The 13,547-nt window shown below is 58.8% G+C and overlaps 1 protein-coding gene across 4 annotated transcripts in view; it reads right to left on the bottom strand.

Moving 5' to 3' along the window:
• PPARGC1B (PPARG coactivator 1 beta) overlaps positions 1-13,156 on the bottom strand; it is a 100,405-nt gene extending 87,249 nt beyond the window's left edge. For all 4 annotated transcript variants that reach the window (XM_055144061.1, XM_055144062.1, XM_055144063.1 and 1 more), the window contains exon 1: positions 13,033-13,156. In XM_055144061.1, coding sequence (XP_055000036.1) covers positions 13,033-13,110 — 78 coding nt within the window. In that variant the 5' untranslated portion in view covers positions 13,111-13,156. The remainder of the gene's footprint in view (positions 1-13,032) is intronic.
• Positions 13,157-13,547: the final 391 nt, after the last annotated feature.

Below are 13,547 nucleotides of genomic sequence, written 5' to 3'. Positions count from 1 at the left end.
TCCATTTCGACCATGCAGAGCGGAGGAGACGGTCACCTCACCCCTGTATCATTCCATCCCCCACACAGAACCGCAGGTAGCATTGCCCGAGCAGGGCGGCAACTCGGGGGAGGAGAGAGGGCTCTTTAAGAACACAGATGCTCGAAGCTGGGGAGGAGGCTGGGGGGAGTGGGTCTGCGGCGCGCTGCTGTCCCTGCCAGAGCCCCAGTTCTCATCTCCAGCACCACCTGTCCTCTGAGCACTGCTGATTAACCTCCCAATTAAGTAATTTCAAACATTCTAATGAAAATATGGACACTGAAGGACCTGCTCGCCAAGGTCCTCATTTCTCCTGAGGCGAGGCTGGCCACGGAATGAATGCACCGTCTTTTAGCCACACAGTTGATTCCCGCGCCCAATGGGGGCTGAGCATCCCTTACTAGTCCAGCCAACCCAAGGAGGCTGCACCACTGTCACTCCACTGGGGACTGGCCAACCAGAGCACAGAGACGCTATCTGACTCCTTGGGTCACACAGCATGAGGCAGCTAAGATCGGAACCGGAGGACTGGGTCCTAGAGGCCAGGCTCTCTCAACTGAGCTGCATAGTTTCCAGGGACTAATCAGCATTTGTGACTCTTCTCTTTCTAGAGCCTGGGGCCTCGAAAGGTGACACTGTCAGTCGAGAGTGAGGACAGACAATAGCTCACCTTCCCACTGGACAGCTGAACGAGCTGACCTCCTCATCCCTTGAACGTAATGGAGGAGCACTCTGTGCCCGCCGTAAGCAAAGCTTATCAATAATGTTCAACCTCTCCAAGTAGAGTTCCTAATTTAGACAGTTAAGCAGAAAGTGTTTTCACTCCTCCTGCCTTCCTCCAAGATCGCTGAACTGAACGTGCTCTTCCGTGGGGCCACCAACCTGTGCCTGTGACCCTCAGCTTTGTCCCCGCAGACAGCGGCGAACTCAGGAAGGGGCTTCTGGTGGGACTCAGTCCCTGCGGCCCACTCGCAGGCATAGACCGACACGCACGCACGCACCGCAAGCACGCACGCATGCGCACAGGCTCACATTCCCCCCTCCCTCCAGAGCTGACCTGCTGCTTCTGATCGCAAGAGGCCTGGACTGCCAAACTTGTGCTTCAAGTAAGAGTAAATAAACCCCAAGTAGGAAGGTGGGGCGGGGGGTGAGGGATGCAGGAGAAGAATGTGTGTCTCTTGTGCAACACGCGGTCTTGGGGAGATTCCAAGCCAAGACACGTGCACGGGCGCAGAGCCGTTGGGCTGAGCCTGTGACCCCTGCTCCCCTCTGCCCCCTTTCCTTTCCCTTCCGTTACTGCTTATTGGGGGAAAAGTACTGGGGCCACGCCAGCAGTGCTTGGGAGCCACACACGACTGTGCTGGGGGACCACGCAATGCCAGGGACTGAGCCATGAGGGGCAAGCACTAGCTCGAGCTCGCCAGCCCGCGTGCCCCTTTCTACCTACCCCTCTCTGGCCTGACCCTTGCCTCTGGCCTAAAGTAGCCGTCCACGCGGACAGTTACCTCCCTGAAGACACACCCCCAGCCCCTCCTCTGGAACATTCCGTACCTGCCCCAAGGGCTGTGTTCCACTAGGGGCTTCTGCAAGCTTGATTCCTTTGTGTGCCAGGCTTATCTGGGAGACAAGGGCTACGGGGGTGGGGGGTGGGGTGGGAGGGTCTCCTTTTGTGGGGATTCCTACAATTCCCTCCCCCCAAACATCTTCACATAGCTTCCAGCTCAGAGAAAGGAGCCAGGTAACTGGGTGGTGAAGTTTCTGGAAGATCCAATGTTTTCACTCATTCAGTCACTCAACAGATATTTATTGCATTCCAAGAGGGTGCCAGGAACCAAGTTGGGTTTTGTTTATTTGTTTGTTTTTGGTTTTTTGGCTTTTTTTTTCAAGCCATACCCAGCCGTGCTTAGGAGTTGCTCCAAGCCTGGTGCTCAGGGTTCAGTCATAGCAGTGCTTAAGGGACCATACGGTACCAGGGATCAAACCGAGGTTCTGGCAGGCATGGCGTGTCCTCCAGCCCTTTGAGCTCTCTCCCCAGCTGGAACTACCGAGGCACTGGGGCACTGAGGGTGAACTGGCAGGATGAAGTCCCTCCTCGGGAACTCCAATCCTGCAGAGCTAACAGCAGAGCAAATACACAAGGGTTATCACGGGCTGGAGCCAGCCCTGCCCTTAACAAGGCTCTGGGGAACGGGAGCGAAGGGAGGAGGTGCTGGCACGAGGGGGGTCCTGAAAGCACAGCCGCTCCCTCTCCTACAAATCCTCCTGCACCGCGCCTTGGCAGGAAAGGGACTGCACAGAGCCCGCCCACACCTGCTCCTTCTCTCCCAGCTCATTCTGCTGAGCCCCCTGGCGGGGGCCAAGTGCAGAAGTCCCCTCTCCGTGGCTCGTCCCCCCACTCCAGTCCTTGCTGTGCATCCCGCAAGATGAGCAACGCCACAGTGGAGGAGGCCGGTGCTCTGCAGCCAGCCGGGCTGCCAGAGGCACAGGTCCCGGCCCTTGCACGCCCCGCCCAGGCGTGCAGAGTTAAGTCTCGAACTCCTCGTCTGCCACTGTACCAACTTCACCAGGGAGCCGAGGCCCAGTCCAAGATAATGCACCCCAATGTCCCAGCACAGGACCCGGCACAGCCCCAGTGGCCATTTCAGTCCTGTCAGCTGCTCCTGGTTGTTCACGGTGACAACAAAACCCTGGGCTGCCTCATTACTTTGCCAAGTCCGAACCCCTCACCAGGATATTCAGAAATCTTCCCTTCAGCTGGGGGGCGGGGGTAAGGGGGGAAGGGGAATCCGGGACAGATATCAGTCCATCCAGGTGACAGCAGAGAAAGGACAGAACATGCCAGGGTGTTCAGCTGTCTGGGGGGTGGGGTGGGATCAAGGGGGCAGGAGGTGGGGAGCTTCTGGGGGTGGGGAAATTATGGGAGGGGGCACTAGACCAGACCTGGGTCTTGAAAGAAGTGGATGGGGAGGGGAAAGGGCACAGGACCCCCCCCTTATGTCAGCGGCCCTAGTGGCTATGTAGCTGAGGGAAGGAACCACAGCACCACAAATTGCAGGGCTGACCTCAGTCTACTCCGTTATAAAATGGGGGCGACTTCCAAGACCACCGTGACGATGCATCTGAGTGATCTGGTGCCAGACCTGGCAGGGCAGGATCTGTTCGGACTCCCCTTCCCAGCGCTAGGGAGAGGCTCGAGCCCGCTAGGAGCAGCGGAGTTGGGGGGTGCAGGTGGTGGCCATCCAGGGTGGCGGGAGGTGGGCAGATGGGCAACCCGCTGAGGGCCAGACCCCCAGGGTGGGCTTTGCTGGTCATGCGCAGTGAGACTGCAGATGTAGCCTGGGGGTCACTAGAGCCCTGAAGAAGACTGGGTCATCCTAGGTCCCCTGGGGCCAGGGCAGGGCCCGGTCCCAGTGTCCCGGGTACCGCGCTTCCCTGCCAGGAGGCGGAGAGCAGAAATAAAGGCTCTGGCAGCCACGTTGCCAAGGCTGCCTGCCATGGCAACATCAGGGAGCCGCTCCTGGGCTGCTGCAGTGCTCAGGGCTGGCTTCTAAGTCTCCCCGCTCTCCCTCTGCTAAATGACTGTTCTGCCAGGCAAGCACAAGGCGAGAACGTGCCGCAGAGCTGCCGGGGAGCATCCATCTCACCCAGGCAGGGCTGGCGACGCCGAGTGCCCGCCAGCAGGGCCTCAGACAGCAGAGCTGGTCCCAGCGACAGAGCCAGGCCTGGCCAAGCAGACAGCTCCCGGGGGCCCTGGCCTGCCTCTGCTTGGGTGAGCTCAACATCCAGGACCCGAGGGCTCGGGGTGCCACGGGCTCAGGCTCTCCCGGCACCCAGAAACCTTGCACTGGTCTCACTGCCCTTGTTAATCAGCGCAGCTCCCATTTCCGGAGCTCTCCCGGTACGTCAAGCAGTGCTACCAGCGTTATTTATCCTCCTTGGTGATGCAAGAAGGCCGTGCCACTGGCAGCCTCAATTCTGCCGCTGAGGCAAGCAGGGATGGTCAGAGAGAGAGAGAGAGAGAGAGATGAAGATGCTTGCTCGAGGTTGCATGGCGAGTGGCAGGCCTCCAGTACTGACCCACAGCTGAGGCCCTCCAAAGCCTTCTCTACCCACAATCTGGTGCACCTCCTCTCCTCTTCCTGTGGCCTCTAATTCTCTCTGTTTCCTAAAAGTCAGTATTGCAACACCTGCTTAGTCTAGCGGGGATTCCTCTTCTGTCTGTCCCTGCAGAAGTGAAAGGGAAAGAAAAACCAAAGTTCTCTGAAGGAGGAGCCTCGGGGCCTAAACAGGATGGGGACCAGAGTGCTCGGCGGGACTGCAGGCCCGGCCCAGCCCGTCACCTGTGGGTTAGCCATGGCCTTGACAAATCAGCATTTCTGCACACTGGCTAGGCACCTTCTCAACTAGTCTTCACCAAAACCCTTGAAATGATGCTACTGTCAGCCCCATTTCCTAGGTTGAAAAGACCAAGGCAGGGCCAGGGAAAGGCTGCAAGGACTGCTCAAAATTTAGGCTTTGGGGCTGGAGCGATAGCACAGCAAGTAGGATGTTTGCCTTCCACACGGCCGACCCAGGTTTGATTCCCAGCATCCCATATGGTCCCCTGAGCACCGCCAGGGGTAGTTCCTGAGTACAGTGCCAGGAGTAACCCCTATGCATCGCTGGGTGTGACTCAAAAAGCAAAAAAAAAAAAAAAAAAAAAAATTAAGGCTCTGTGTGTAGGAGCCCTGGGTTACATCCATAGCATCCCTTGGTCCCCTGAGAAACCGGGAAAGCACTTTCAAGTGTGGCCCCAAAAGCAAGATTTAAAAAAAAAACAAAAACAGCATAGGGTTGAAGAGAGACAGACTTAAGGGGCCTGCCTGGCTCAAAGCTGACCCTGGATCAGTCCTCAGCCACACGGTCCCCTGAGCACTGCTGCCGGGAGTGATCCCTGAGCACAGAATCAGGAGTAAGCCCTGAGCACTGCCGGGAGTGGCCGCCAAACAAACAACAGCAATGACACGGGGCCAGCTGAAGAGCCAGTATAGAGGGGAAGGCACTGCCTTGGAGTGCTGGCCCAGCTGCGATCTCCAGCACTGCACATAGTCTCTGAGCCCCACCACCAGTAGAACCAGGAATAACCCCTGGACACTGCCGGGTATGACCCCCAAGTGCCTCCAAATTATTTACCTAAGTTCAATATCAACGGCACAAAAGCCAAGAAAAAGAAATGTGGTGCCACACCCACAGGCTTAGCCCAGTGGCGCCCAATCCTAGTCCTGAAGCCTTCTCGGGCACCTAAACCAATGAGGGGAGTTACTTGCTTCTGCACCTACTAGGCTGTCGTTCCAGGCTTTTGGGGGACAGTGACCCCCAGTGGGGCAGTAACTGCCTTCCCATGGTCCCTTCCCTCTCTGTCCACTAGGTCTGGACTGAGGCCGCGAGTTTCCAACTTCAGGAGCCACCAGGCAGGAGCCCCCAGGAGACAGTCTGCAGAACCTTATCCAGCCCAGTCGTGTGGCCCAGGCCCAGGCTGCTCGACCCAGGACACTGTCTCCCTACTGGGTGCTGAGCCCCTAAGGGGGAGATCCAAAGTCAACTGAAAGAGGGGGCGGGCGCCTGGGGTCTAGGAACAGTGAGAAGAGAAAGGAAACGTGTCCTGCCTGACCGGGGGGTAAGGATACACCCCTGGCCCACAGCAAGCATGAAGCCCAGTCAGAGCCAGGCCCAGGCCACCCTGTCTGTGCCCCGTGCCCACCTCCCCTCCTAGACCCTGGGTAGCAGGGGCCTGGGCCTCCCCATCTGGGGGGAGCCTGTCCTCAGTGCACCCCTGGGGAAAGATCCAATGTTCTCAGTGCCTCCCCTCCCTCCTCCCTCCCAGGTCAGGCTGGGTGGGAATGAACGGTTTTGAGCAGACTCACGGGGGTTCTCCTAACCCTGGGCATCTCGTCCCACCAACAGACAGGGCAGAGGGAGCCAACCCCATGGGGGCGGGGGTGACCCAGGCCCTCACACTCATGTGGCCTCAGCAAAGCAGCCCCAGAGGAGAAGAGCTGAAGGTCAGACCTGGGAGCTCGCTGGGCCACAGGCCCCTGCCATGCATCTGACACTGCACGGTGCCGTGTGCGAGACAACACGCAGTTCCCTCCAGAGAACCTGACTGCTCGTCATCCGCCGGCACAAGAACTCGTCTGCTTCTTGGTTAACCACAATGCTAGTACAGGGTAAAAATACGATGTCTTTTTTTTTTTTTTAAAAAAAAAGGCAAGATCATTTCTTATTGAAATTTACTTAGAGAGATGCTGAGGCGTCAGAAAGGGAGAAACAGGAGTCCGAGAGAGAAGACGGGCTTCTCTCTTCTTTTTCAAGAAAGAACACAGGTTATTTCTCCGGAGTGGAACTACGCAAGCAAAGCAACATCGAGACAAGAGGGTGAGATACGTGTTTAAGGGAGAACACGGGCTGGAAGAACCAAGCTAAAAATACAATTTCTTCCCCTCTCGAAGTTGCCAACATGGTTACAGGATAAAAGTACACCAGATGCCGGTGCAGTAAGTCGCCCTGCCAGGCCGGTGGCTGGGGCCCGGAGCTGGCTTAGAAAGCTCTCGAGGAGCTGGGTGGGAGGGGGCTCTGAGGCAGGTCAGCTGGGAGCACCCTGAGATGGGCATGAGGATGGGGGCATTCCAGGCCATTCCACAGGACCTTCGCGAGTGTGCCCCTTCTCAGGACGCACAGCAGCATCTCTCCAGAGGATTATCGGGGTCTCGGATTCTGGTTTGCTCCAGGAGGATGTGGCCCACTCGGCTCAGACGGGCACAAGCTGCGGGAGAAATCAACAAAACTCCTTGCCCTCTTCCCACATGATTTCCGGAATAACAGTGAAGGAGCTGGGATTAGGAGGAATGTTATCTATTACTCAGGGCTTACTATACACCGGGCATCACATCTGGTGCCTCTGATCCATTGGACCAGCTGATTTTCGGGAACTCTGCAGCAACTGGCTGGGGGATGTGGGCTTGGTCTTTGCCTTCACTCATGAGGGAATGGAAGCACAAAGGGTTCCATTGCCCCCGAAGCCTCAAAAAGAGGGCTCACCGTCAGCAGGTAATAGAAGCAGGCCCTGGACCTGGGTGGGCGGACAGCAGTGAGGACAGGCTGACAGCCAGGGATGTGCTGGGCAGAGGGGAGGGAAGGCCTCACCAAAGCCATAGCTGGAGAGTCGGGGAGCCCATTCAAAGGGTTCCACTCCCAGCCCCACACGGTTCTGAGCACTGACCCCAGAATACCCCAAAATAGTAATAAAACAAAAGCATCCCTGGAGGCTGGGCCTCGTGCAGTAAGGAAAGAAAATAGGGGGAAGGAGAGAGAAACAGGAGGAGGCTGAGCTGTGAGGAAGACTATTCATGACCCAAGCTGGGGCGCATCGGGATCCAATGGGATGACAGGTAGCTCAGGATAAGGCTGGGGGGCTGACACTCCACACACCTGAAGGAGGGTCAGTCCGGGCCTTGGGGTGAAAGTGCCGGGGAGGCCAGTGATATGTGAGCCAAGGTCGTGACTCAGTCTGGAAGCCTGGCCAGCCCTGGGGCCCCAGCAAGGGGGAGAGGGCAGAGTCCAGTGTGGCAAAGATCTCCTTGGTTGGGAGGAACTGCAGGATCCAGCTGTGGAAGGAAACACTCCATCCAAGAGAGAGGACCAGGGCAGGTGCGGGAGGGAGGGATGGGGGGTGGGGGTAGGGCTTTTCTCTACTGCCTAAGAAAGACAGTAATGACCTTTCCTTATTCTCTTCCAAATGACTTCTTCCTGGTTTCCTTTCAGGAAGGAAAGGAACTGCGTTCCTTTACCAAGAACTGCTCCCCCTACCTTTTTTTTTTTTTTAACATAAGAAAAAAAAAAACTCCTGGACAGAAATTAACTCTATATAGGATTCTGTCCTACTTAAGTGGTTCAAAGAAAATGCTCATTCCAAACTGAAGTTCATATACTTATATATAACACATGATATATAGCATACATTATAATGTATTGTTATATTATATAACATATTGTTATATAAAACATAGATTATCGTATAGTGATATATAATGTTCTATATTATATGTTCTATATTATAATTATATATCCTATTATATGTAATATATGTAAAATTCCAAGCTAATGCTTGTTTATTCATTCCTTCCCAACCTTCGGTCTTGGACTCTTTTTCAGAATGAGATCAAGAGCAGCAGGACTTAGGAGTTCTATCTTCTCTCTATCCACATGCCTTCCTTCAGGAACCCAGAACTGACCAGAATTAATCCTGGCTCTTCCGCTTACGACAGTACTACAAGAGGCTGTCTTCAGCAGTCAGGGGGTTCTCTTACCTCATCCATAAAATGGGATGAATAAGAGAACACTTGCCTCCACGGAGGCTGGGTGAGGCTGGAAGGAGGTCAGGCCAGGAGAAGGCTCCACAGAGCACACAGAGCAGCACTCGAGGCTGTCACTGGACACCCACACCCACGCCCCCATTCACCAGGTCATTTCTGACTCCAATCAGAATTCCTGTCAGTCCAGAGAGAAGGGGGAAGTGGCTTACACGCGGGCAGTGGTGTGGGTCCTGGCTGGCCTGCACCAGCTGGGATGGGACGGCTCCTCACAGAAGGGCAAATATGCCCACCTCAACCCCCCCCACACACACACCTGGGACCATTGCTTTTCCTGGGTTTCACAGGTATCCCAGCTACCAGAAAGAGCCCCCAAACCCAGCAACCATGGGGCCCAGAATCAGGGAAACACAACCAGGGACCAAGGCCTGTCCGGGCTCAGGTGCGCCTACTGGCCCTGGCTTCACACAGGGCAAGCGTGGCCCTGGCACCCAGCAGATGCTGCGCTGTGACCTGCATCCCAGAACTGGACTTGGGAAAGTTAGTCCTGGCTTCAGCAACAGCGTTCCAGATCTCACAAGTGCACACTGGAACTTCCAGTCACTCTCTACTGTCATCGTGAGGCATATGTGGCAGGGTCCCTTCCTGGAGGCTCAGATTCAGATTCAGAACCCTCAGGGGTACAGCTGCTGCAAAGGGGCCAAGTTCACACACCTGGTTTTCCATCGAAGAGAACCACCATGGCCCATCACCCTCTGAGGCAAAGGCTCAGCCTCACAAGGAATCAAAGAAATGCGCAGTAGAACGTGAATGGCAGAATTTATCGATGAACAGACTGGCAAAATGAAAAAATGCCAAGAGATATCTGGGTATGGGGAATCAACATTCCTACACAGCGGTGATAAGTGTGTAAATTATCACAATCTTTCTAGGAGGCAACCCACAAATGTGTTTACCAAATGCCGGCAAAGTTCCTTTGACAGAGTAATTCCCCTTCTAGGAATTCAAATGAAAGAAGACACATACGCGAAGATTGTCATTTCAATATGACTTACGATAGCCAATACATCCATCAACAATGTGAATGGCTGATAGTCGAGGTTATATTCTGGCTTAACCCTCAATAAAATACTATAAAACCACCCAGGTTTTAAGTAGAACATTTATTGATATGGCAAGAAGGTCAAACAGCATATTGGTCTGGACGATAAAAAAAAAAGCAAGTTACAACAATGTGATTCCCCAGTTACAATGAATAAACAATGAATGACTTCATTTTTGTGAAGAATAGGAAGAACCCCCAAAGCAGTAGAGGTTAGTTACCCTTTGGGTAAGATGACAGTTTCCATTCTTTTCTTAATGCAAACCAATCAATCCTTTCTAAGAGTTCTATAATTAAATATTCCTAAATGATAAGGGGTCGAGCTAGATGGCTTACAGAGTTCCTAACGACTCTGACATATGATTGATGCCGCGGGAAACACTAAATCCATATTTAGTGCGGGCCTGGCTGGGTGGCATTGCCCACAGCTGCAGCCCTCTGCGTTCTCCACCTCACCCCCCACCCTCCGGCTCTCATGCCCAGCAGCCTCTGAGGCTGAACTCACGTGCCCAGCCAAGAGCTGAGCAGAGGCACTCAGCACCCTGACAGGTGCCACAGGGACACAAAGAGATGAAAGACACAACTAATTCTAGACTCTTACTGGGACACAGGACTCACATACAAAATGCTTGGTTGTGTAACCAACAAAAGGCGAGCAATCAGGAGAGAAAGCAGGGTAAGGGGGGCAGGGGCGCCTTTAGAAAAGAGGGTGCAGGCAGGGCGACAGAAAGGGCGCCACAGGCAAACAGCCAACCGTCCTCCACGGATACAGTCCTCTCTGCACCACACTTGCCCAATCCTTGTTCCACTGAATTTCTGAACTTTGGCCCAAAAGGGTAAAAGTTAATTCTCCTAAAACAGAAGTCGTCCCCCTATCTCACGCTGGATTATCCACCAAAGATAACCCAAGTCTTTTGGTTAAATTATAATAAGTTACCTTTTGATTCACTTTCCCCACCCCTTCCAAATGGGGGAGATAGGGGAGGGGCGGGGCGGGGCGGGGTGGGGGGGAGGTGCAGATGCCGGGACAGCTCACATGCAAGAGAAGCTCACTCCCACCACCACGGGGCAGCCTGGTCTGTTCATCAGTGGGGCAAGACCAGCCCCATTTGACAGATGGAGGAAGAGAGGCTTGGAGGGTCAAAAATGACTTGCTCCGGGGTCACGCAGCCAGAGAGTGGGGAAGGCGACTCCACTCAGGCCTTCTGACTCCAAGTCCAGTGCTATTTCGAGGTAACACACAGGACCTGGAGTCAGGAGCCCTGGGTGGCTCTGTCACCCGCTGGCTGCGTGGTCCTGTCCAAGCCGCTCACGCCTCACAGCCTCTATCCCCAAATGTAAAATAAGGCGGCCCGCAGGGCCCGCCCAGGTCCTCTCGGGCTGGACTCGAGACCTTGTAGGGGCGACCGCGAAGCTCCCCCTATCAGTTACAACTTCCCAAGTTGGGCCGGCGAGGATCGGCGGCAGCGCCTCGGGGGTCACGTGGCTGAATAAAAAAAGCAAACGTCCCAGATTAACTTTCACTGCGCTGCTTCTGCTGACACCTGATTACCCAATTTTCTAGTTTCCTTGGGTGAACCCTGCAAGGCGGGCCCGCGGGGCGGCTAAAAGGCAAATGATTAATTATGGGTGAGCCAAAGTACGCTGACGGCGGAGCCCCACGCTGGCCTGGGGTCCCGGGGCGCAGGCATCCGGCTGGTGGGGGGGGGGTCCCCTAAACGCAGCTGGGGCTCTTTCGGGTCTCCTTCAGCGGGCGCGAGGGGTGGGGAGCGCACCTTTCCCGGCGCGACACCGCCAGGCCGGCGCGCCCCCAGCGCCCCCCACCCCGGCCCCGGGCGGGTCGCACCGGCTGGAGCCGGGGACCCGGCGCGGCCGCCGGCGCAGACACAGGCGCGGGCGGCGAGCTCCACCGCAGTTTCGTCAGAGGTAAAGGTACGCGCCCGGCGCGCGCGGCGTGTGCACGGGCGGCCCGTGGGCGCACACGCACCCTCCCCGCCCCCACGCGCCCGGGGACGCGCGCTCGCAGCCGCCCGCGCCTTCGCCGTGCTCCGCGGACCCACCCGAGCGCGACGGCCGCCGCCACGCCGCCCCGCGGCTCCCCCGCAGCCCGGGGCCTGCTCCCCGCGACAGACAGCCCGCCACGCGCCGCGCCGGCCCCAGCCGCCGGCCCCGAGCGCGCCCGGCGCAGACCGTCTCGGCCGCCGCGTCCCCTCCGAGTCGCGTCTCCGCGCCGGGATCAGCTTGCCAGCCTCTCCCCGCCCACCCGGTCCCATGACAGCTGCTGCCGCCCCGAGACAGGCCGATTATAACAGGCAGCAAAGTTTCCCTCGCTCCCCTCCCACCGCCCACCCCCGGCCGGCCCCCTCCCTCCCAGTGTTATGCAAAACCAGCCGGCACCCGCACTCCCACTCCAGGTACCGAACCGGCCCCCGCGAGCCGCGCCCGGTTCCGCCCGGCCGCCCCTCTCTCTGCGCCCCCGGCGTGCGCCCGCCTCCGGGGGCTCCTTCTCGGCTCCGCCGCACCCCCAGCCTCCCGACTCCCCGCAGCCGTGAGCCCGCCGCAAAAGCCGAACTCCGGGGCAAAAACTTTACGCTTGCAACAGGCATGGGGTGGGGGGAAAAAAATACAGGGTCTGCGGCGGGGGGCGCGCACAGCGAGTGCAAGGCAGATGCGGCGGCAGCTGATTCCTGCAGCAACCCCATCCACCCGTCTCCAAGTCACCAGCTTCCCCCCCCTCGCCAGCCCCCCCATCCTAGGCACGCCAGAGCACCCTCTCCTGTCACGCGCGTGTCGCCGGTGGGGCTCCCAGGCGCAGCCAGAGCCCGGGACGCCGCCTCGACTTCCCTTCCCCCCGCAACGCCGAGCGCGCACCGGGGCCGCGCGCCGCAGGGGGACCCAGACGCCCCCAGACAGTCGTTCCGCCCCCATCCGGACGCGCTTTTCCTCTGGGGGGGCTCCGCCGGAGGGCGAGACCGCGAAGGTCCACGTGCCCCGCGGACCCCGACTGCCCTTAGTCGGCCAATGGCAGGAAACTCCGCGCTGCGGGCTCAGATGGGAAGCGGCGGGGGGCCGGCAGCAGCACGCGGGGGACCGGAGGCCGGAGCACCGGAGACTCCAGGGACCAGGGCAGGCGCCCGTGCCGGGGCCACAAGTCCACGTGAAAGTACGGCAGCAAGTGCCGGGCGCCTGAGGGCGCGCCTCCGGCACCTAAAGCCAGCCGGAGGGTCCCCCCACACCTTGGCGGGGCCCCACCTCCCCAAGGAAACGCGGTCCCCCCCCACCCCCGCGCCCCAGCCCTACTGGCGGGGGAACAGACTCCCGGCGGCCAAGACTGGTGGACCCTCCCCTGCGGCCGGAGCGCCCCCAACCCTCCGGCATGCACGGGCCGGGGGGGAACCTCCAACTCCCCTAGCCCCCCGTAACGGAGCGCAGCGCAGGGCGCCAAGAAGGGGGGGCTCTGCAGCCTGGAACCCCCGATCCATCCCCCCGGCGCCCGGCGCTGCCTCCCGGTCCCTGCGGCGGCGGCGGCGGCGGCCCCCGCAGCCGGGCACCCCGGGCCGGTACCTGCGTGTCGGCCAGATAGTTGAGGAAGAAGGAGGAGAGCTCGTCGTCCAGCAGCGCGCCGCAGTCGGTCCCCGCCATCTTCCAGCCGCGGCTGCAGCGTGCGGCGGAGTCAGCGCCGAGCCGGCCCGGGAGGGAGCGCGCGCGCGGGCGGGCGGGCGGCGGGGGCGGCGCGAGCGGCCGGCGCGGCCGCGGGGGGCGGAGCTGGCGCGGCTGCCGCAGGGCGGCCGGCTGCGGGCCCGCGGGGGTCGCGCCCGCGCCTCTGCGCCACGGCCGGGGGGCGCGATCCTCGCCCGCCGCCCCCCAGGAGAGCGCCCCAGGCCGGCGGACGGGCCCCCGCCGACCGCCCGGTGCCTGCGCAGCAATGCGGGCAGCCCTCCCCGCTCGGCCCCGGCGAATCACGTTGCGTTAGCGCGGGGCGGGTCCTCCGAGACAACCTGCTCTGCGCGGCTGGGGAAACTGAGGCCCGGGGAGCGGACGGCCTCGGAACCTGCCGCGGCGAACCCCAGGGGTAGGAA

This window comes from Sorex araneus, chromosome 6, assembly GCF_027595985.1.
Source record: "Sorex araneus isolate mSorAra2 chromosome 6, mSorAra2.pri, whole genome shotgun sequence".
Taxonomy (NCBI): domain Eukaryota; kingdom Metazoa; phylum Chordata; class Mammalia; order Eulipotyphla; family Soricidae; genus Sorex; species Sorex araneus.
This window is presented reverse-complemented; position numbering and strand designations above follow the sequence as displayed.